A 21,261-nucleotide genomic window follows, 5' to 3' on the forward strand; every position below is an offset into this window, starting at 1 on the left:
GCGCCTCATGGCCCCTGGCTCTCGCTCCTCCCGCAGCTTGTCCTCCGGCAAGGTGAGCCCGGAGAGCATCCGGACACTCCGGGCCCCGTCAGAGTCCTCCGACGACCAGGGCCAGCCCGCAGCCAAGAGGATGCTGAGCCCCACCCGGGAGAAGGAGCTGTCACTGTACAAGAAGACCAAGAGGGCCATCAGCAGCAAGAAGTACAGCGTGGCCAAGGCCGAGGCGGAGGCGGAGGCCACCACCCCCATTGAGCTCATCAGCAGGGGGCCCGACGGCCGCTTTGTGATGGACCCCGCCGAGATGGAGCCCTCGATGAAGAGCAGGCACATCGAGGGCTTCCCCTTCGCGGAAGAGACGGACATGTACCCGGAGTTCCGCCAGTCGGATGAGGAGAATGAGGACCCGCTAGTGCCCACGTCTGTGGCGGCCCTCAAGTCCCAGCTGACCCCTCTGTCGTCCAGCCAGGAGTCCTACCTGCCACCACCAGCATACAGCCCTCGGTTCCAGCCCCGTGGGCTGGAGGGTCCCAGCGGCCTGGAGGGTCGGCTCCAGGCCACAGGCCAGGCCAGGCCCCCTGCCCCCCGGCCCTTCCACCACGGCCAGTATTATGGGTACCTCAGCAGCAGCAGCCCTGGGGAGGTCGAGCCACCCCCCTTCTACGTGCCAGAAGTGGGCAGCCCCCTGAGCTCTGTCCTGTCGTCCCCACCCCTGCCCAGCGAGGGGCCCTTTGGCCACCCCACCATCCCTGAGGAGAATGGAGAGAATGCCTCCAACAGCACGCTGCCCTTGACTCAGACGCCTACAGGAGGGCGCTCCCCTGAGCCCTGGGGCCGACCAGAGTTCCCCTTTGGGGGGCTGGAAGCCCCGGCCATGATGTTCCCCCACCAGCTGCACCCCTGTGACGTCGCCGAGAGTCTGCAGCCCAAGCCCTGCCTCCCCCGAGGACTGCCCCCCAGCTCCCTGCAGGTGCCCGCGGCCTACCCGGGCATCCTGTCCCTGGAGGCACCCAAGGGCTGGGTGGGCAAGTCGCCCGGCAGGGGCCCTGCCCCAGTGCCCCCCGCCGCCAAGTGGCAGGACAGACCTATGCAACCTCTGGCGAGCCAAGGGCAGCTAAGACATACCAGCCAAGGTATGGGCATACCCGTGTTGCCTTACCCCGAGCCGGCCGAGCCGGGGGGGCAGGGTGGCCCCAGCACATTTGGCCTGGACACCCGGTGGTATGAGCCCCGGCCCCGGCCCAGCCCTCGGCAGGCCAGGCGCGCCGAGCCTAGTTTACATCAAGTGGTGCTACAGCCCTCCCGGCTCTCACCTCTGACCCAAAGCCCCCTCAGTTCCCGCACCGGCTCCCCTGAGCTTGCTGCCCGTGCCCGGCCTCGTCCGGGCCTCCTGCAGCAGGCGGAGATGTCGGAGATCACCCTGCAGCCTCCAGCTGCGGTCAGCTTCTCCCGCAAGTCCACGCCGTCCACGGGCTCCCCTTCCCAGAGCAGCCGCAGCGGGAGCCCCAGCTACCGGCCCGCCATGGGCTTCACCACTCTGGCCACAGGTTACCCCTCCCCTCCGCCGGGCCCCGCGCCTGCCGTGCCTGGGGACAACTTGGATGTGTTTGGACAGACGCCTTCCCCTCGAAGGATGGGGGAAGAACTGCTCCGACCGGAGCCCCCGCCACCCACGTTACCTACTTCAGGGTGAGTGTGAGCAGCGTCTCCTGCCACCTGCATCTGATCAACCTCCCTCCCCACATGCCGCCCTGCCCACACCCTCCATCCACCCAACGACAGGGCTTGTTCGGACATGCTGCAGCATCCCCTCGGGAGAGGAGTTCTGGCCGCCACGGCCACGGCATTGGCAGGCTGTGGGCACGGGGTGGCGGGGCTTACTGCCCAGGTCCCCTGCCAGCAGTGTGAGGGATCTTCCCAGAGGCCCGCAGCGTTCCTGGGAGTGGCTCACCCGAGGAAGGGGGGCATGGAGTATCAGAACAAGTGGCTTCTGAGGGACGCCCAGCCCCTCTTGGTATTGAGGGCTCTCCATGTCCCCATGATCCTGGCCCTGGGCAGTGGTGTGTTCAGCCTCCTTTTCCTCCCGGCCACTCCTCCTTGCTAAGTAGGACCATACCCGGAGCCTGACTTCCTAGGACCACCAGGCCAGGCGCCTCCTGTTCCCAAACTCTGCCCCTTGGCAGCGTTAGTGAGCGCCGGACTTCAGCCCCCTCCACGGCCTCTCCTGGAGTGGTGCGTCCTGGAGGCCCGGAGAAAAGTCTCAGGCCTTGTGACCGCGTGCGGGAGCCACACCCCCACGCCCCTGTGTGCCTCGCAGGAAGCTGCAGAGAGACAGACAGACAGACAAGCTCCCGCGATCAGCCTGCCTGCGAGAGCACTCTCTAAACTGTAGCAGCTGGTATTCCAGGTACCAGAGCCTGGACACCTGTCTGTGCCTCCTCTTCTCTCGTCTTTCTGCCCTGCCCTCCCCCTCCTCTCCGGCCAGTCTCTCTGCCCCTCTTCCTTCCTTCGCCATCGTCTCTGGTGGGCCCGACTTGCTCAGAAGAGCCTGCCACGTCTCTGTAGTGCCCCTGGATGCCCTCTCCCTTCCCCCTCTCTCTTCTCTCTCTCTCTCTCTCTCTCTTTCTGGCTCCGTCCTTTGGTCTCTCTTCTTGATGTAGCCGCCTGTGGAGGGGAGCAGAGAGTTCCAGAGCAGGCTGGCCTGGTGGTAGGCAGGATGGGGGTGGCGGAGGAGGGAGCCCCGCGCTCTCCTCTGCCCCCGTCCCCCACCCTCTCTGGGACCTGGAAGTGCAAGCTCACCTCCCACCCTCGGCCCACGAGGCTGCTGGGGAGGAGAAGGGCGCGGCGCGGGTGGCGGGCAGGAGAGCTCCAGCTAGGCCCGCCTCTGCCTGCGCAGAAGCTGTCGTGGCAGCCCTGTGTGTGCTTGTGCAGCCGCTCATCTGCTTCCTCCCATCGTGCGTCTGGGTCTCGTCTCTCTCCTCTCCCCCCTCACCCATTCTCTGGCCTCGCCTGTCGGTGCTCGCTGTGCTCCCCCCCTGCTTCCCTCTGGGTGTGCGTGGGCAGTTGCCCCCGGCCGGTGTTGATAACTGCTTTGTTTCTGATTGATCTCAGCTATCTGGGCAGTGTTGTCGAGACAAGCCTCTCCTCAGCTCAATAGGTAAGGGAGCTCCTCGGCTGGGCGGGCGGGGGCGGGCAGGCGGACGGGGCTTCGGCAGGGCCATCGCTTCCTGGACAGGGGATCCAAACCATGTCCCCTCACCGTCCCATGGGGTGGCAGTGCCGCTCCTTGATCCCCACGGCTTCTGGGTTCCCCACATCGTGCCGCTCCGGCTGCCTCACCGGGCCACGCTCGCTCGGGCGCCCGCCTCGCTGCAGCTTCTGGCCCCCACCCCCATGTCCAGCGCCCCCCAGAGCCCCTGTAGGTCCCCTCACTCAGACACCTCGCCAGCCTGCTGCCGACGCACCCAGGGCCTCCCCCAGAAGCCCGGGGCCCTGCATGTACCCCGAGGGACCCAGATGCCCGACATCGGCTTTGCATCCCTGCACCCTTGGGGCCTACTGTGGGGCCACTCTGGTGTCCAGGAACAGCCCTGCCCTGTTTTCCCAGCAGTCTCAGGCTTAGTGTCCCCCTTCCTGCCTCCCCAACCCCCCAAAGGCTCTTCTGGGGTGGCTGCACCCTCACTGCCTTCTTGGGCTCTTCACGACGTGAGGGCCTCTCCAGGAGCACAGCGTTGACGTGTGGCCCACGTCTTCCCTCGAGAGCGGGGCTTCCTCAGGGTCAGGTCACCTGAAGTCCCACCAGGCCAAGAGCGGGGAAGTGTCACCACTTCCCTGTGCCCCTTGCATTCTGCAGCCTGTTCTTGGTTGTCACAGGACTGAAATGTGACCTCACCCTCAGGTCCAAATTGCTTTTAAGATCCCTGTAGTAGCTGTGCTGACTTCCTTGGGTCACGCTGTAGGGAAAGAATCTCGGGAGGACCTCCCCAGGGGGAGAGGGCAGGCGTCCCTGGGGCAGAAGGGTGTTGCCCTGGCGAGAGGAGAAAACCCCTGGGGATCAGCACTGCGTCCCTCCCTCTGCCCCACCAGGGCTGACCCTCCTCTAGCAGCCTTCCAGGTGGAAGCTGAAGAAACATGGGCGTTTCAGGGACTGTCAAGTCTCTTAAAGAGGGTTAGGGACACCTGAGGCTCACTGTCTCTCACAGTAACCTAGAAAGTACTTGTTTTTGCTGTGGCCTCCATTGCCCGTGCCCCCGGGAACGTACCCACACAGGCAGGGGAATCCTGGGGGCAGAGAGTGAGCCTCCCCCGCCTGGGCGCTCTTGGCTTTCCCAGGCAGAAAGTAGCTACAGCCCTTCTATCTAGAGCTGTCCAGGGAGGCTGATTCCCCTAACTCAGGACTGTAAATCTTGTGCAGTCACAGGAGTGGCCTCCCGTAATGAGGACTGCCTTGGCTTGTCTTTATGATCTGCAGCTATAAAATTGTCAGCAGCCCAGAGGTCCCCGAATTGAGGGGAGGCTGCTAGGAACCACACCCTGCAGCCACGGCAGGGAGCGAGCATTCATGAGCTCACCTGCTCGGGGCACCCTCCACCTCCCCCATTCTCCCTCCCTGTGCCATGGAGGCGTGAGCGCTCTAGACCAGCACTCACCCAGCTTCTAGAAGCTTCCTTGACTCCATTCTCTTTTGTTACTTCCTCTCTCCCTCACCTGACTCTGTTGGCCCCCTCTCTCCCCAGGGCCCCCACTGGGCCAGACCCGAGAGTGCCCAGCTAGCCTGTCACTGCTGTGGCAAACCCAGAAACCAGGGGCAGCAATGATGGACCGTTGTTCCTCTCCCAGGCCTGGCCGCACCCCAGCCTAGGAGAAGGAAATCCTCCTGCCTCCTTCAGGTCAGCCCTTCCTGGTGCCGGCAGCAGGAGCCCTCGCTCTGCTGCTTGCTGAGAGCCTCCCGGGGTGCAGTAGCTGCTGGGCCGTGGGCGCCGCAGGCTCCTCCGTAGACGCTGTCTTCATGCTGCGCCTTTGCATGTGTCCCACTTGGTCTTGCTTGGAGAAGCTGTGACACCTCTTGTCTACGTGCGTTCTCGCTGTTTCTTTTCCCTTCAGTTTCTCTCCTGTTCCTTCTGCCAACGCCTGTAGTTGTTTCCCCGCCTCTCCGCTTTTCTCTCCTTTTTTCTCCTCTTCCTAACTCCTATCTCAACATGGGGAGTTGGCCTGTCCCGTTTGTGGACTGCGGGGCTGGTGAGCCAATCCTTAGCCCCTGTGTGGTACTAGTAGTGCCCTGTCCCCACATCCCCTTCCCTGTTAAGACCTGCAGTGACCTCGGCGAGGCCTCGGTCCGGGAGCGTGGGTGTGGCTAGGGGAGCCTTAGGAAGGAGCCCCGCTTTGGAAACAAGCCCCTGTGGAGTTCCGAGACAGAGCACCGGCCCGAGCACTGACCCCACTGGCGAGGTCCCGCCTTGCAGTTAGGCTGGGTGGGCGCAGACCTGCAGACCCCTGGCTCTCCACGTGGACGTAGAGGATGGAATCGCCCTTTCCCTGGCTGGGCTTGTACATGAGTGGACTTCCTCTGCCTCCCGTCTGCGGTGCATAGTCAGCCGAGCGGAGTTTGCTCCCAGGCAGTTAGAAGGGGAGGAAAATGCCGTGTAAGCCACTGCTTGACCGTGTTGACTAAGGGAGGACGGAACTGGGCGTTAATCATCAGCTCCCCAGGCATGAGGGGCAGGAAATGTCCAGATGGGTTTTACCTTCCCATCCTGAGGTTTGCCCGAACCTGGCTGCATCTTTCCTCAGCTCCTCTGGGTAAGCAGAGAGTGAGGTAATTGAGACCTCTTGGGCTTACATGGGCATGATTTGGGTTTTGTATGGATTTTTTGAAAAGAAAGAAAGGAAAAAAGGGAGCAGTAAACTAAATTCCAGCAATTTTTTGTAGTTCTGAACTTCAAGAAACACCACCGGGCCTAGGCTTTGAGGCCTTCCTCTTTCAGAAATACCCCAACTTCCTGGGAGAAGGAAAGCCCCAGAGTTTGCACATTCCTGTATGTGTAGGAAGAATTTTGGCCAATTGGAAAGAAAACTGTGACCTCAACTTCTTGGAGAGCCCAGGGTTGGATTCTGTTGCATTAGGGCAACCTACAGGTCAAAATCAGGCTTATGCAATAGCTTGTTCCAGGGATAGGATGGAGTTGCTTAACTCAAGCTTCCCATCCGTGGCATCAGGACCAAAAGCTGCATTATTGGAAGGGCCCTGGGTTGACATCGACGGTGGACACGGTCAGCCTTCCTAGAAAAGGGAGGCAGTTTGATTCTAAGAAGCCTTTGCATGCTGTCGTAAAGTCCGTTGGAACACATTTCATGCCCGTCCTGCCAGACACTTGCTTTTATTTTTGCCTCCTGCCTTGGGCGAGTGTCTTGGTGTGTCCAGGAGGCCTTTTCTGTCCTGTGGCTGTGTTTGAGCACTGAGCCAAGAGTTGAAACAGGTGGGCAGCAGGTGTCCTGGAAGGGCTGTAGCTTGGCTGTTTCTCAAGGGAAAATTGGCTTCTCCTTCTCAATGGATCATTACTGTTTGGGAATTTTTGCCTGAAGATATAACCTTTGCTAGATTTTCCCCGCCCCTGGTCTGTCTTACCCTGGCTCCTCCACTGAAGCAGAGAACACGAGTGACTAGCTGCTAGTGCACTCAGGGCAGATTTATTGCTCAGGCGTGGTGTGGATGCAGTGTTTTTCTTCTATACAGCTTCTATGGCTGTGTTTATTGGGAAGAAGTTTGAAGAGCAGTTTAGCCAAGAGGCTTGGTTCTCTCACATGATAACTGGATTACTGGACAAGTTGCTTAACCTCTCTAGACTTCACTTTCTACATCTGAAAAATGGGGTCAATGTAGTATTTACCTTTTAGGGTTGCTACAAAGATTAAAGGCAGTTCTCATAGAGAACATAGGACAGTGCTTGATGTGGTAAGTGGTAAATCAGTGCTAGATGATAAAAATGAAATAGTGATAAGATGTTGATTCTAACAACCACATCACTCTGGCAGCTTCACCTGGCTTGGAGACTCCACAGCGGGGTCCCCCTGTCCTAATTTCTCTCGTGCCCCAGCAGGCCGGAGTGAGGTTGGAGGCACAGTTCGTGCTTGCCGTGTGCCCGCCCAGGCCATGCGTTGCTCGCCTTGTGCAGTCTTTCTGAAGAGGCTGGCCAGGGCCAGAAGACAGAGGTCAATGGAGTGGGTGGGCTCATGTATTTGATTTTCCTTTTAGGCAGCATGAAGAAGCCTTAGTCAAGGAGGGGGTGAAGACACTCCACCAGCATTGGGAGGGCGCACCCCCTCCTGCCCTAGGCATCTCACCCTTTGTCTGCCTTCAATTCCCTGCCGGCTGGCGCCGTGGCACAGGATCTCTGTGGGTAGCCAGAGGGGGTTGGAAAAGAGGAAGGAACGGGGCATTGGCGTATTGGGTCTCTGGGGAGACTTCTGACGGTGAGTCGGCCTACCTTCCACGGGAAGCAAATCCTGTGCGAGCTGCTTAGCTCTGCCCTCAGGGGCTGTGGGAAATGAAGACATTGGCTCTGACCTGAACTTTGAGGGAGTTTCTTGATACTTTATGGACTAAAGGACTATAGAATGATGACAGCCCTCAAAGAAGATGGAGGTCACTTCATTGCCAATTAATGCAGGAACCCCAGAGACGAGAGAGGCTTATCTACAATTAGCCTGTAAGTTTCCTCTTCCCTCCTCCCTGCGAAGACATTTGATGTTGGGGAGGTGGGCTGCAGTTTTCCCATCCCTCTAACATGCTTTTCACCCCAGACAGCCTGCCTGCAGACCTCTGGGGACTTCTTTTGCCCTCACAGTGTTGTCCGTCCTACTTCTTTTAATCAGGATTTACCAAAAACCGATTGCATTGGAGATGGGGGAGGGAGATGTGAAGGTTGAGGCGAGGAAGAGTGTGAGTCACATCCATCCGTCATGGCCTTAGAGCGTCCCAGCTTTCTGGATCACGCGCTAATAACAGCGCTGCTGGGAGGCAGAGTGACCCGCCTCTCTCTTTCCCCCGTTGTTCCCCAGGCACTCAGTTGGGCTGACTTTGAGAAGAAATGGCATTGATAATGCGTTTTCTAGGTTTTCTTCCTTTATGACTCTTGAAAAATTCTCTCCAGTGTGCAGAGTGTCGCAGACCACGCCCTCCCCAGTCCTCTGCAGCCCCTCTGCTACCTGGGCTGCTGCAGGGGCTCCAGGTGAATTGGTGACCATGTCCTAACCGTGCAGTTGACCCACCACGCAAATGACAAAATGCATTTTGCAATCACGGCGGAGAACGAGACACCTGAATACATGTTCTCCTCTCCCAACCACCTCCGTTTCTCTGTGGGATCTTAAAATCTTAAAATGCAGAGACCCACTGACACTTGTCACAGACGGCAAGGGCTCTGTGAGGCTGCCAGTCCTGGCGCTCTGTCGTAATCTCCTGCCACCCTCTTCTGTTCTCTTACATGGCTGGAAGGTCTGAGCCTCGTCTGAAAGTCAAGGAGACACCCCTGCTGAAACTGTTGGTAAATGACAAGTATTTGTTGCCGTCAGCTGCTGAGGTTCTGCCTGAATCTTGCAGCCGGAGGGGACGAGCCTGGGGAAGCCGGGTTTTGTGTCGCTCGCCTCCCCGGGGTGCTGGCTTTCTCATTCAGCCCTTCCCGACCCTGCAGATGGGGGACAGTTGGTGGCGAGGGGGGTTGCTTGCCTCCTGCTCTAATTTGCCCTTTTACTTTTCATTCAAAGATCTTGATTGTGATGATTTTTAGGAACTTCAGACATTGAACTTGCTTCCTTCTCTGCCGCTGATGCACGCCAGCTCCAGTTACGTGGGACGGAGCTTATCATTAAAGTCTCTCTCTCCCTTTCCTAGGGTCTTCTGGTTGCTCTGCAGGTCCGGTTCCACCTGAGGTAGTCCGTGCTGCTGGAGCTTCCACAGGGTTTTCTTCCTTCCAGGAGCCATAGAAAGGCGGGTGTCAAGGAGCCATAGCGCACACCTTGGACTCCGTAGAACTGGACCCTGTCCTCCTGTGGGTCAGCCGTCTGGCTTTCTTCAGCCCCTCTTCAAAAGCTCCCTCGTCTGGGAGCTGACCTGTCCTCTCTAATTGTCCCTTCCAGAACACTTCCACCTGCACCCGGGAACGCTGCTGCACCTGAGAGGCTGGAGGCTCTGAAATACCAACGGATAAAGAAGCCCAAAAAGTCATCCAAGGGCTCTTCGAAGTCGAAGAAACGATCCGGTAAATGGTGGGAAGCCTGATCCTCTTTCCATCGTGCCTCGCGTCATGAGGAGTGTTGGGCTCAGGCCCAAGCCTTGGGTTTTCTCTAGAGTTGAATCCTCCAGTTTCTCTTGTTCTTTATTCCTTTTTTAACAGTAGTTTTCAAGTAATGCACAAATGCAGCTTTCATGTAAAAAACAAGAAAGACAAGGCTAAAATCTCTGGTTGCCCTCCCACGTTGTTTCCGCCCACCTAGGGACCACGTGCCTTCAGAGCCTTTTCTGTGCATACAGCTTTAGAAAATGTATCATTGTTTTAATGTGTTTTTAAACAACATAAATATATATGTGTTTTCTTCACTGGGTATAGTACATCTTCAAATATTTCCATCTCCTTAAAAATTTCTCCTCCATCATTTCAGGCCTTCTAGTTGAACACAGACATGGTGAAGCCCTGCTTGGTGCTCAGGGTACGTGGTGGCACAGGTCCAGCCTCTGCCTGTCGGCCACACTTGTCTCAGTGAGATAGAGTGAAGCCCCTGTGTCCCGTGGAGAGGGCACTGCTACTGCAGTATGTCTGATGTTTATCCAGCAGGGATAGGTAGCTCCTGAGACAGTGCAGAAATAATCCAGCCCTCTTTTGGACTTTAGAAAATTCCTTTTTTTTTTTTTTTTTTTTTGAGACAGAGTCTCACTTTGTTGCCCTGGCTAGAGTGAGTGCCGTGGCGTCAGTCTAGCTCACAGCAACCTCAAACTCCTGGGCTTAAGCGATCCTACTGCCTCAGCCTCCCGAGTAGCTGGGACTACAGGCATGCACCACCATGCCCGGCTAACTTTTTTTTGTATATATATATATTTTAGTTGTCCATATAATTTCTTTCTATTTTTAGTAGAGACGGGGTCTCACTCTTGCTCAGGCTGGTCTCGAACTCCTGACCTTGAGCGATCCACCCGCCTCGGCCTCCCAGAGTGCTAGGATTACAGGCGTGAGCCACTGCGCCCGGCTAGAAAATTCCTTAATATTTATCAGAGACTCTCTTTTGGGAATGTTGTGGCAGGCTGTCAAGGAAGAATGTGGGACGGCGTCTTTGCAGATCTTTGGTAACCACTGGAGAGTAACTCTCTTTACAGATAGGGTTATACAGAAGTGGAGCCCCTGTAATCTTTGGAAGGTGGTGATGACTTACGGATCACTTAGCCTTTGGGTGGTCCTAGTAGCCTACCTGTTTACAGATGGGAATATGGAGGCAGAGAAAAAGGAAATGGGTTTTTAGGGCTTGAGTGAGAAATTGGGGTCCAAAGCTAAATTTTCAACCCATTTTAGCCCATTTCTGTGTGTGTGTGTGTGTGTGTGTGTATATATATATATATAAAATTTATATATTTATTTATTGCAAAAAAGTCGCATCAGATGCCTATATTCTCGCTTGTTCTGATGGCAGTGGTCTGCCTGTTCCCTGTTGACAACTCTCAAATGTCTGTCTTTAGCCCAGATCTCTTCCTTGAGGTCCAGTCTCATTTCCAGTTGCCCGCGGCACATGCACATTGGCATTTTGCCAGCCTTTATTTTTATTTTTATTTTTTTTTTTTGAGACAGAGTCTCGCTTTGTTGCCTGGGCTAGATTGAGTGCCGTGGCGTCAGCCTAGCTCACAGCAACCTCAAACTCCTGGGCTCAAGCGATCCTACTGCCTCAGCCTCCCTAGTGGCTGGGACTACAGGCATGCGCCACCATGCCTGGCTAATTTTTTGTATATATATATATTTTAGTTGGCCAGATAATTTCTTTCTATTTTTAGTAGAGACGGGGTCTCACTCTTGCTCAGGCTGGTCTCAAACTCCTGACCTTGAGCGATCCACTCGCCTCAGCCTCCCAGAGTGCTAGGATTACAGGCGTGAGCCACCGCGCCCGGCCATTGCCAGCCTTTAAGATGTCTAAAATAGAGTTATTGATTATCCTCCCTGAACCTGCTTCTCCTCAGCTCTTGCCCTCATGTTTTCCATCCAGTCTGCTCAGTAAGGTCTGCTGAGTGAGCAGCTCCAACATACCCTGAATCTGGCCCCTTTCTGCTGTTCCCACAGCTGCCCCTGCACTCGGAGCCACTCTCCTCTCCCGCCTGGCTGCCGCAGCACCTCGCAGGGCCCACTGCCCCGTCCTTGCACCCTGCACAGTGTATTCCACGCACGGCCACCAGAGCGAGCTCTAGAACCCGTAACAGCAGCCTCGCTCAGTTGTGAGCATGCGTGCCCACACACACACACACACACACACACACACACACACATGCACCCCTCCCAAAAGGTTCCACTGCAACCAGAACAGATTTCAAACTCCTGTGACATCCCATCTGTCTTTCCAGCCTCATCCTGCCCTGGCTGCGATGAGCTGCCTTCCATCTCGGGAACCTGCCCTGTTGGCTCTTAACTCAGTACTTTCGCACATGCTGTTCCTTCTGTGGGGAGTAATTTTCCTTCAGGTCTGTGGAAGGCTCTTAAGTCAGGACTCAGCTCATGCGTTAACCCTTCAGGGAGCAGAAGTAGTGCTTCAGTTGTTTGCTATCACACCTTATCTTTCTTTGTGTAGCACTTTCAGTATCTGCAAATTTCCTTTCTGTATTTTTTACATTTTGCCAGTGTGTCTCTTCCTCCCCACCCCCACACTAAAGTATCATCTAGAAAGTAAAGGCTTTCCAGCTGCATCCCCAGAAAGGCCATGAAGCAGAGGAGTGGCCCTGGCAGTCCTGGGAGCACCAGGCCTGACTGTTGCATATGATTAGAATCTTGGGTAAAGCCTGTCCTTGCTTTGGGTGGGTGAGAAATACGTATTGAATCCTGACCTGTTCTTAGAAGCTCTGATTCCCGTACTTGGGATGATGCCTGACACCTGGGAGGCACTGAAAAGAAATGTGTGTAGATTGATTGACTAGATCTATGAATTGGCAGAAAGAACAACCATATCCATCCAACTTTCTTGACTGTCATTCTCATGAGGCGAGCAGGGCTGGGTGGTTTGTTGCCTTAGTGGTGAAGAAGGTGGTTTCTCTGCAGCAATGTGGTCCTGTCCTCCCTACACTCAGGTGGTTCCTTTGTTTTAATATTGGAGACCTAGAACATGCCCCCGGCAGATGGAAGAGGTGAGTGTGTGAGGCTGCATGCTGCCTTTTCACCCACTTCTTCTCTTTTCTCTTGCATACCTGTGCCCGTCTCCCTAGACGCTTCTGCCTCCCAGGCTCAGCAGCTTCCCAGCTCTCAGGTTCTGTGGCCCGATGAAGCTGTCTGCCTCCGAAAGAAGAAGAGACACTCTCGTCCCGACCCCTTTGCCCGGCTCTCAGACTTGTGTCACCGCCAGCTTCCGGAAGACCAGACAGCAATTCTCAACAGCGTGGACCACGATGACCCTGGCCATGCCACTCTGCTGTGACTCGGGCCCACTTTAAGTGTCCCCAGGGCGAGGTGATGGGCTCAGGGGGCAGGGAGGGACGTTGCGAGGGGACATGTCCTCCTCTGCCCACTAGGGGGTGGCCCAGACCTCTGTTCCGCGTGCCCTTACTCCTGTTGGAGTGGGGGTCTCCCTCCAGATCCAGGCCAGCTGGCCACACCTCCGGGACGGAGGGCTGGAGCAGACCTTCCACCTGTGGGGCGAGGTCAGGAAGTGAACCGGGGACAGGGAGACATTTGTCTCCTCCCTTCCTCCCCCTGCTTCACTAGATTGATTTTTTTTTTCTCACTTCTTCCAATGTCTTTGGAAGTGAAGAAGAGGAAAGCAATGGTTTTCCCTGCTCTCTGCTTCTGTCTCAGTTTTCCAAGTCCTGGAAGAGGGCTGGACTTCCCTCCCATCTTCCAGACGCCGCGTATATATAGATATAGATACAAATGCATATGTATGTAGTATGTGGGCTTCTCTATGTGTATATATATGTACATTGAAGCAAAGTGCTGTTGCTCTCTGTGGTCAATGCAGGAGGAGGAAGGCAGTGGCCAGCTGGGGTTTGTGAGCAAGGCTGTCCGGAGCCGGCCAGGTGCCTGGCATCTGTCTCGGGGGATTCTTCCTCCTGGAGCAGGACTCATGCCTCTCCACTGAATGCACCGTTTGTCTCCTACCTTCTCCCAGCCAGAGCAGAAGTGGGGCCTTGCCGTGATTACCGGCTGCCAGCTTTGGGGCTTCAGCAATGAGTTACTGCAGAATTAACACAAGCCTTCATTTCTTGGCTCCTGGGTGAAGAAAGGGCGGCCAGGCACCCTGACTGGCGTCTTTCTTCCCTCCAGCTGGGCTCATGCTACAGAAGTAGCAGCTGCCTAGCCCTGGGGCCAGAGGTGACCCCTGGTGCACAGACTCGAGCTCATCCTTCAGCCCCTTTGGTCCAGCCAGGCCAGGGGCCCTGTGGCCAAAGCTTCTCCCACTCTGGAGCCACCTGAGCTGAGCGCCAGGCTGCCGGGCTCTATTTATACCATCTCTGGCATGGCGCTGTCTGGAGCACGGCTCCACGGCGGCTGATCGGATCCTCCTTTCCTTTTGTGGGAGCTAATTCCCCACATTGATTAATTGTCACTTGAGAGCCGCCTGCGGCTGCTTCCTGTGCTTGCCACCTGCTGCCTGCCACTCTTCTCTGCCTGGGCTTCTCCACCCCGCAGACCCCAGCCCCAGCAGGACAGGATCAGATGGAGCCAGGGAGCCTCAGGTTCTGCGTTCTGGGGCACTCTGGGTCCCCGCTCTCTTCCCCAGCTGTGTTTTGTGGAGCTGGCTGAGGCATAGGAATGCAAGCGGAAGGGTGGTGAGTGGGGTCTGGGCTCTGACATTTCTTCTGCCAAAGTCCTGTCCTAGTTCAAACTATTAGCATCCAGAAGCTTCTGTGAGGCCATCTTCCTCCTGAGATGCATTTCTCTCTTCCAGTAAGATAATGGTGCTGCCCAGGAACTGGGCAGAAAGCCCTGAGGGTGGGGTGGAGGGTGGGTCTGCCATCTCCTCTCTCTTCTTGTGCAGGGGCCCCCACTTTGGGCTTGGACCAGAGTAAAGGTAGCTGCCAGGCCCCTTGAAGTGTTTCCTTCTTGGTGCTGCTGTCTTGGTGGGTGTGGGGGCATCTCCCTCCCTCCCCCAGTTATCTGCTTGGACCTTAGCCCTGTCAGAGCACTAGAAGGCTTCCGCCGGTCTCACTGCCACTGCCAGAGGCTCGGCCCAATGACTGGGGCAAGGTGAGTCCTCGGAGGGCTGTGAAGCTGGTCTTTCCTCCGCGCGTCCGTCGGGGGTGGATTTCTCTGCCAGACAGGCCCTGGTGCTTCTTCCTCTCACCTGGCGAGCTGGGGACCAGCTCTGCGCTGAGGTTCACCACGTGAGTCACACCACCACAGCTCACTTCCGAACGCGTCTGAAGGTGTCGCGGTGAGAGAGGTGCACCCTGGGGCGGGAACCTGGGCCTTCCGGCTGATGCGCTTCTCTGGGCTGTGAGGATCCACTTGCTTGCTGGGCAGCAGCTCTGGCAGAGTGGAAGAGGCGATGCTGGTGACTGTCCTTTCCAGAGGCAGTGCCCCCTCTGCCCCGTGCCTCCACGTGCTGCCCGCTCCAGCACTGCCCTAGGGGGTGTTGGGAGCAGGCTTACCTGGAACACCAGGGTGGGATGGGGACACATCACCAGTCTGTGCCCTGGTGGCATTGAGTCCTCCACCAGGGCAGAGCTCAGGGTGGTTGGCCCAGGTCCTGGGATGGACTGGGAACGTGGGGCGTCAGGCTGTCGGACTTCGGGATGAATTCGGCCAACTTTTTTGAGCACCGTCCTGGAATTCCAGGCCTGAGGTTAGAAAAGAGGAGGAGGGCTGGGAGGCTTTGCTCCTTTAGGGCGTCACAGGGCCCAGAGCCACACTCCGTGCGCTCGGACCCTTCTGTGATTCCAGGGGCCCCAGTGCTAACAGAGGTGCTGACTCCCTCCTTCGCCTCCCCGGCAGTGCCCCTTACCTTGGCACGTCAGACCAGATGGCGGGAGCTGTGCTTTTTGTTGACACTGTGGCGTCCCCCAGGCTAGGGGAAGGACACCAGGTCTAGTGGCCTAGGACTCATTCTTCTCCCAAGAAGACTTCCTTCTTGTGACAGTATCATCGGGGGCCAGCAGCCTTCCTGCGCCCCTTGGAGCCATTTCCTTCCTTCAGTGGAAATTGGCAGAACACAGCCCCTCCCTCCATGGGATGGCGGTAGCGATGTCACAGGCACAGGCGTAGGTGCTGGGTATGAGCACGTGTGTGATGGTGTGGTCATGAACGTGTGCATGAGGGGCGTGTCGCCATTTCTAGGGACCAATGTCCTTCATATTCTACCTTTGAACAATAGCGGTGACCACTATCCAGCTTCTTAGGACTTCCGTGCTCTGCTCTGTGGGAGATCCCACGTCTTCCAGACGTCCCTCTCTGTGGTCTTGCGGTAGAAGTGACTCAGATGAAAACCTATTCCTGTGTCTCAGATTTGCGCTGCCTCCTCCTTCGGCACCATGGCTGGAAACTGGCTGTTTCAGTGTTAGGTGACACACAGTCCAGGAAGCAGGGAAAACGGGCTCCAGGGGCCTGAACGACTGCGCATGTGCAGGGAGAGAAACTGAGCCACAGGGGGAGAAGGCGAATCCCGTTTCCTGATTTGCTGGTTGGAGCCAGGTCTCCGTGGCTGAGCGGTCCCGTGCGGGGCTGCCGTGGGCGGCCTGGGCCCCGCGCCTGGTGGCGGGCTGTGCCTGTTGGCAGCTTTCCTCAAGGGCCTGGGGCCAGGAGAGGCCTTGTGAGGTTCTACTTTCTCAACAGGCAGGATGCCTTCTTCCCGGTGGGCTGACGGGATCTGTGTCTCCCTTGGAGGGGGCTTGTCTCTGACCGTGCTCTCAGGGAAGGCTCGAGAGGGTGGACTGGGCCGAGTACTTTCTGACATTTTTCCGTGCCCTCTGTCTTTATTTTTGATTTATGATCTAAAATATTTGGGGTTGAACTGATTTCAGTTGTATATTCCCCTGCCCTCTTCATGCAGAGGAAGCTGGGTAAGGTTCAGATACTGAATTTCCTGACTTTTTTTTTTTTGCCAGAGGGGAGGGCAAGGTTGGCGAAACAGTAGCTTCAGGGAACAGATTTCCTGGAGCGTCGGGAAGTCTTTGCCCTGCCGGGATCTGCATCCAGGGCCGGAATCTGTTCCTTCCAATTTTGTTAGCAAAATCCTTTTGGGAGTTTGGGGGTGGGCAGGGGGAAGAATTGTACATAAAGTACATTTTATTAATATGTAGAGAAACCTAGGAAAAGAAAAGCTAATGGTTAATCTTGGGCTTGCTTTGCTTGCATGTAAAGGAGCTTCTTGGGGGGGCCCGGCAGGGATTATTGGGGAGCAGTAGGAAGGGTGAGAAGATCAAGATGGGCAGGAACACAGGAGGCCCCCATGAGCACAGCCCCCGTAGCTGTCTGTGGGAACTGTGCACGTTCCCACTGGACTTCTCTGCCCAGCCCTGCCTTTGGCTCCTCTCCCAGCACAGTGAGAGCGGGCTCCGGCATGTTGCTGCATTTGTTGCTTTGGGGAGGGGGCTCAGGAGGTGTCTTAATGGCCAGATTTAGATTGAATGGGGTAATAGGTGGGGCAGGGAGTTTCGGGAAGGGGAGTTAGAGAGTGGGAGCGTGAAGGGGAGGCCTGTGTGCTTTGCCAGGTGTCTGTGAGACCGGAAGGGGCGTACGGTGTTAGGTCAGGTGTGGATTAGGAGCGGAGACCCTGGGGTAGGATGGTGAGACCACGCCAGGGCACAGCAAGCCTTACCACTCTTTCTGGGGCATGTGATAGCTCAGTGACCCTGAAGGGTGATTGCCTGGTGGAGGCCAGCTGGGGCGTGGTGGCTGTGCAGGGCACGTGGGGGACGTGTGTAGGAGGAGGCCTCTAGTGGAGAACAGACTGCGGAGTGGGGTGGCATGTGGCCCAGACTGGATCTTGGAAGAGGTCTTGCTAAGAATAGCCGGGCTTCCTTGCTTCTTCCCGAATTAGCCTCAAACACTAAGTGCCCAAACCGAACATGGACATCCTTGAAACATGTTTCCACTTTGTCTGTTTTTGGGGGCTCCTCAGGCCCAAGGCTGGGAGGCTTATCTTGAGCTGCCCGTCCTGTCACCAGCTCCTCGTCAGTGGAGGAGGAGGACTCCTTCCCGAGAGCTGCATGTGTTTCCTTCAGCAGAAGTGGCAGGTGGCCTCTCTTCTCTTCTGTGATCTGAAAATGTTTGCAAGACGTTGGTGACAGGGATGGAGAGGAGGGGCGGGGTTCCGACTTCCCTCTCTCACCCTTTCTGCTTGCGGTATACAGGCTCCCTTCGGGCCCTGAAGCTACACAGTGGCTTCGTACCTAGAGGATTTGCCTTCACTTTCTCTGCTTTTGATAGGTCGAATTCACCAGTCTGTGGCTGAGATAGGAAGGTGAAAATTTTGCCCTGAGATCAGAGACCACCCATCCTTCTGCACTCCTTAATGACTCCAACTCTGCTGCTTTTTGGATCAAGAGGCAGAATTAAAAATCTCTTCTTTAGAAGAAGTCAATAAGCCAAGGATCAAAGCCCAGATTGGACTTTAGCACTCTTACCAACTTGACACATGGGTCGGGGTATCCTTGCCACCCCTCCCTTTGACTGCCAGTGACTCTACATTGGTCTGGAGCCTTACTTCTGGGCCCCTGTCGATACTTTCAAAACAGTCTTTCAGGAGCAAATGTAATATCCTCACCAAATACTTTGTGTGTTGGGTTGCTAAGAAGGTAGAAGTTTTTTCATGACCTCATTTTAAGCTGATGGAAAAACTCTCAATAGATTGAATCAGGTCCAAAGACACCCTCACACCCCAAAGGTTCTGTGTAGCAGAAGGAAAAATTAAGCATGAGTGCGAAGGTTGTTAATGGCTGGCTGCACCTTAGAGAAGGAAGAGTCAGGGAATCGCTGTTGCTATGTACTTTGGTAGAACCGCAAGCAGTTGCTGAAATTGCGGGTGTTCTCTTCTGCGCTGGGTCAGTAGTAGCACTTAGGGTTTCTGAAGGGAGCTGGTGACATCGCTGTCAGCTTTGACGGTTGCTGGGAGATCTAGATTGGAGAGTTCACGTAAAGGGGGACAAGTCTGCAGCTCCCGTCCCTGATCTCTTGGCTGTCTACCTTTCCCGTCACACTGGATGGGGACACAAATGGCTGTCTGGGCCCATTTTTCTTTTGTGTCTTGAAGAAATGTTCTCCACCAATCCCATATCTCCCAGGCACTGGATTTCCCAGATTTCTATTGGGAACTGGGGCAAACGCTCGCCTACACCCCCTATACACGCCAGTTAGGTTCCCTTTCCTTCAGCCCCCACTTCTTTATGGCTCTGGGGATCTTGAACATGTGCATGGTCCACGACAGGGAGGTGGTTGGGTGGGGAGGGCATCGGGGAGGGCACGAGGGTTGGGCTAGGAGCGGGGATTTGCATTTTCAGCCTTAGAACGCTGCGAGCATGCGTGGGGTGTTCACGTACGTAGGTGGAAGGGCAGCCCCCTCATACTGGGGATGAGGGCTCAGGGGACTTGGGCGCCTTGTGGCTTCGGGATCTATGAGACCTCATCTCTGGGGAAGGGATGCAAACCTCCTCTCGGTCGTCTTGCGATTCTCCGAAGGGAGATCATTAATTACTCTATCAGTGAGTGTCTGGTTACCTCCTGCGAACAATGAGAGGTCTGTCATAGGTCCACGGCGTCCTGGCCAGGTCAGAGAAATGGGATTGTCCTGCCTGTCCTGCAGGGACCAGGCTGTCTCCCCGATCTGTGCCCACAGCCAGCGTCTAGTCTGCCATTCCTTTTCCAGGTCCTGGAAGTGATGTGTGTATGTCTGTGTCTGTGGTATGTATGTGTATTGTGGTGTGTGTGGTGTGTGTGTGTGGTGTGTGTGTGCATGGTTTGTGGGTATGTGTGGTGTACGATGTGTGTGTGTGTGGTATGTATGTGCATGGTTTGTGTGGTGTGTGTGTGGTGTATTATGTGTGTGTGTGTGTGTACATGGTGTATGTGTGGTTTGTGTGGTGTGTATGGTATATATGTGTGTGTATGGTATGTGATTGTGTGTGTATGGTGTGGTGTGTGTGCAGCATATGATGTGTGGCGTGTGGGTGGGTATATGATGTGTGTGTGGTGGTATGTGATTGTGCATGGTGTGTGTGGTGTGTGTGTGATGTGTGTGGTGCATGATTTGTGTGTGGTGTGTGATTGTGCATGGTGTGTGTGGTGTGTGATTGTGCATGGTGTGTGTGGTGTGTGTGTGTGGTGTGTGTGGTGCATGATGTGGTGTGTGATTGTGCATGTGCATGGTGTGTGATGTGTGTGGTGGGTGATTGTGTGTGCATGTGCATGGTGTGTGGTGTATGATGTTTGTGTGCGTGTGCATGGCGTATGATGTGTGTATGGTGTATGTGGTGCATGATGTGTGTGTGGTGTGCGTGGTGTGTGATTGTGTGTTTATGTGCATGGTGTGTGGTGTATGATGTGTGTGTGGTGTATGATGTGTGGTGGTGTGTGATTGTGCATGTGCATAGTGTGTGGTGTATGGTGTGTGTGGTATGTGATTGTGTGTGCGCATGCATGGTGTGTGGTGCATGATGTGTGTGTGTGGTGTGTGACTGTGTGGTGTGTGAGGGATTTATACAGACACACTGATTTGCCTGACTAGCGTCACCAGGCCCAGGAGAACCCTCTTTTTGTTGGCTCCTTGTTTGCTAGACAACTGCTGTTTTGGTAGGAGGGTCAAATTAGTAATACACCATCTTAAGTGTATTTTTTATGGAGATTGTATATAAAATTATATAAATATATATAATTTGCTCTATTTTAAGGAGAGAGGGAACTTATTGGGGGGTAGGGGTCAGATGTAGCGGTGGCGACTGGGCCCTTGGTGCACCTGGGGGTGGGGGGGGCAGGAGCTTCAAGCCGGGCAAGGTGTGCAGGGCCCGCGCCCGCCGCACACACGTGTAAATGTAAAGGAAACCTATACAAAGTCTATCTATCAATCTTAGCTCTATATCTCTATATCTCTATGAAGTCATAGTTTGCTCTATTTTTGTACCTGTGCTTAGAGACGTTTTGAGCGGTGCCTTCCCAGGTGGGCTGGGACACTAGCTCATGCCTTGATGCCGCCTCCTTCCTCATCCCTGCTTTGATACGCTCGTTCAGAGTTGCTTTAAGTGTTTCTGATGGAAATGTGTATATATGAAAAGTCTATAGCATAAAGCAAATAACCCACTTGCAGAAAAGACACGTGAGCTGAGGGCTGTGTGGAGCTACGAGATCTGCTAGCCCCAGAGAACCGGGGTCCACACGCCCCTCGCCGCTGGGAGGAACGCTGGCTTGAACTGTGTGGCAGACGTGCTTAACGGGGCGAGGCTGGCGGACAGATGGGAGCGTGCGGGTCACCCCACGTGGCTGTGGGCCGGAACCCAGCTCCTCAGAAGGAAGCCCGCTCAGCAGCATTAGAAGGGGAGGTCACGGTTACATGGGGGCTTACAGTGACACCTGTCCTGAGTTGTAGCACTGTGACTCCAACAGCTCCTGGAGGGTGTGGTGGCGAGAGAGTTTGTGAGGCTGACAGCATGGGGCTCAGTCTTGGAGAAGACACACCCTGGTCATTCTTGCTGCAGATTCTTGAAACCAGTGTGAATGTGGCATCTATTATTATAATAGTATCAATATGTTATCTATGTTTTTTTCAGTTATTTTTAATTGGAAAATAAAGTGCCATTGGATATAGGATGGTCTGATCATGGGACACTGGGAAGGGGGGATAAGGAGTGAGAGATTAACTCTGGGCAGGACTGGGAGTGTGGATCCTAGTAGAACCTTTCTTGTGGCACCCAGCCTGGGACTTAGAAAACTGAACAATGTTTTGCCAGAGTTTGACCCAAAATGGGAGATTCTGGTGAGCAGGCGTTCACTTGTCTCTGAGCGGGAAACTCTGTGCCCTGAAGAATACCTCTCTGAGCCAATCTTAGACCTCACTACACCGCAAGGCCACGCGCCTTGCAGCCTCTGCACGCGTCTCCTG

General features: G+C 55.4%; 1 protein-coding gene across 1 annotated transcript in view; it reads left to right on the forward strand.

Moving 5' to 3' along the window:
- IGSF9B (immunoglobulin superfamily member 9B) overlaps positions 1-12,651 on the forward strand; it is a 33,008-nt gene extending 20,357 nt beyond the window's left edge. The window contains exons 16-18 of the mRNA XM_069468673.1: positions 37-1,686; positions 9,133-9,254; positions 12,443-12,651. Of these exons, the coding sequence (XP_069324774.1) occupies positions 37-1,686; positions 9,133-9,254; positions 12,443-12,651 (1,981 nt within the window). The remainder of the gene's footprint in view (positions 1-36; positions 1,687-9,132; positions 9,255-12,442) is intronic.
- Positions 12,652-21,261: the final 8,610 nt, after the last annotated feature.

Source organism: Eulemur rufifrons, chromosome 6 (genome assembly GCF_041146395.1).
Source record: "Eulemur rufifrons isolate Redbay chromosome 6, OSU_ERuf_1, whole genome shotgun sequence".
In the NCBI taxonomy this organism is placed as follows: domain Eukaryota; kingdom Metazoa; phylum Chordata; class Mammalia; order Primates; family Lemuridae; genus Eulemur; species Eulemur rufifrons.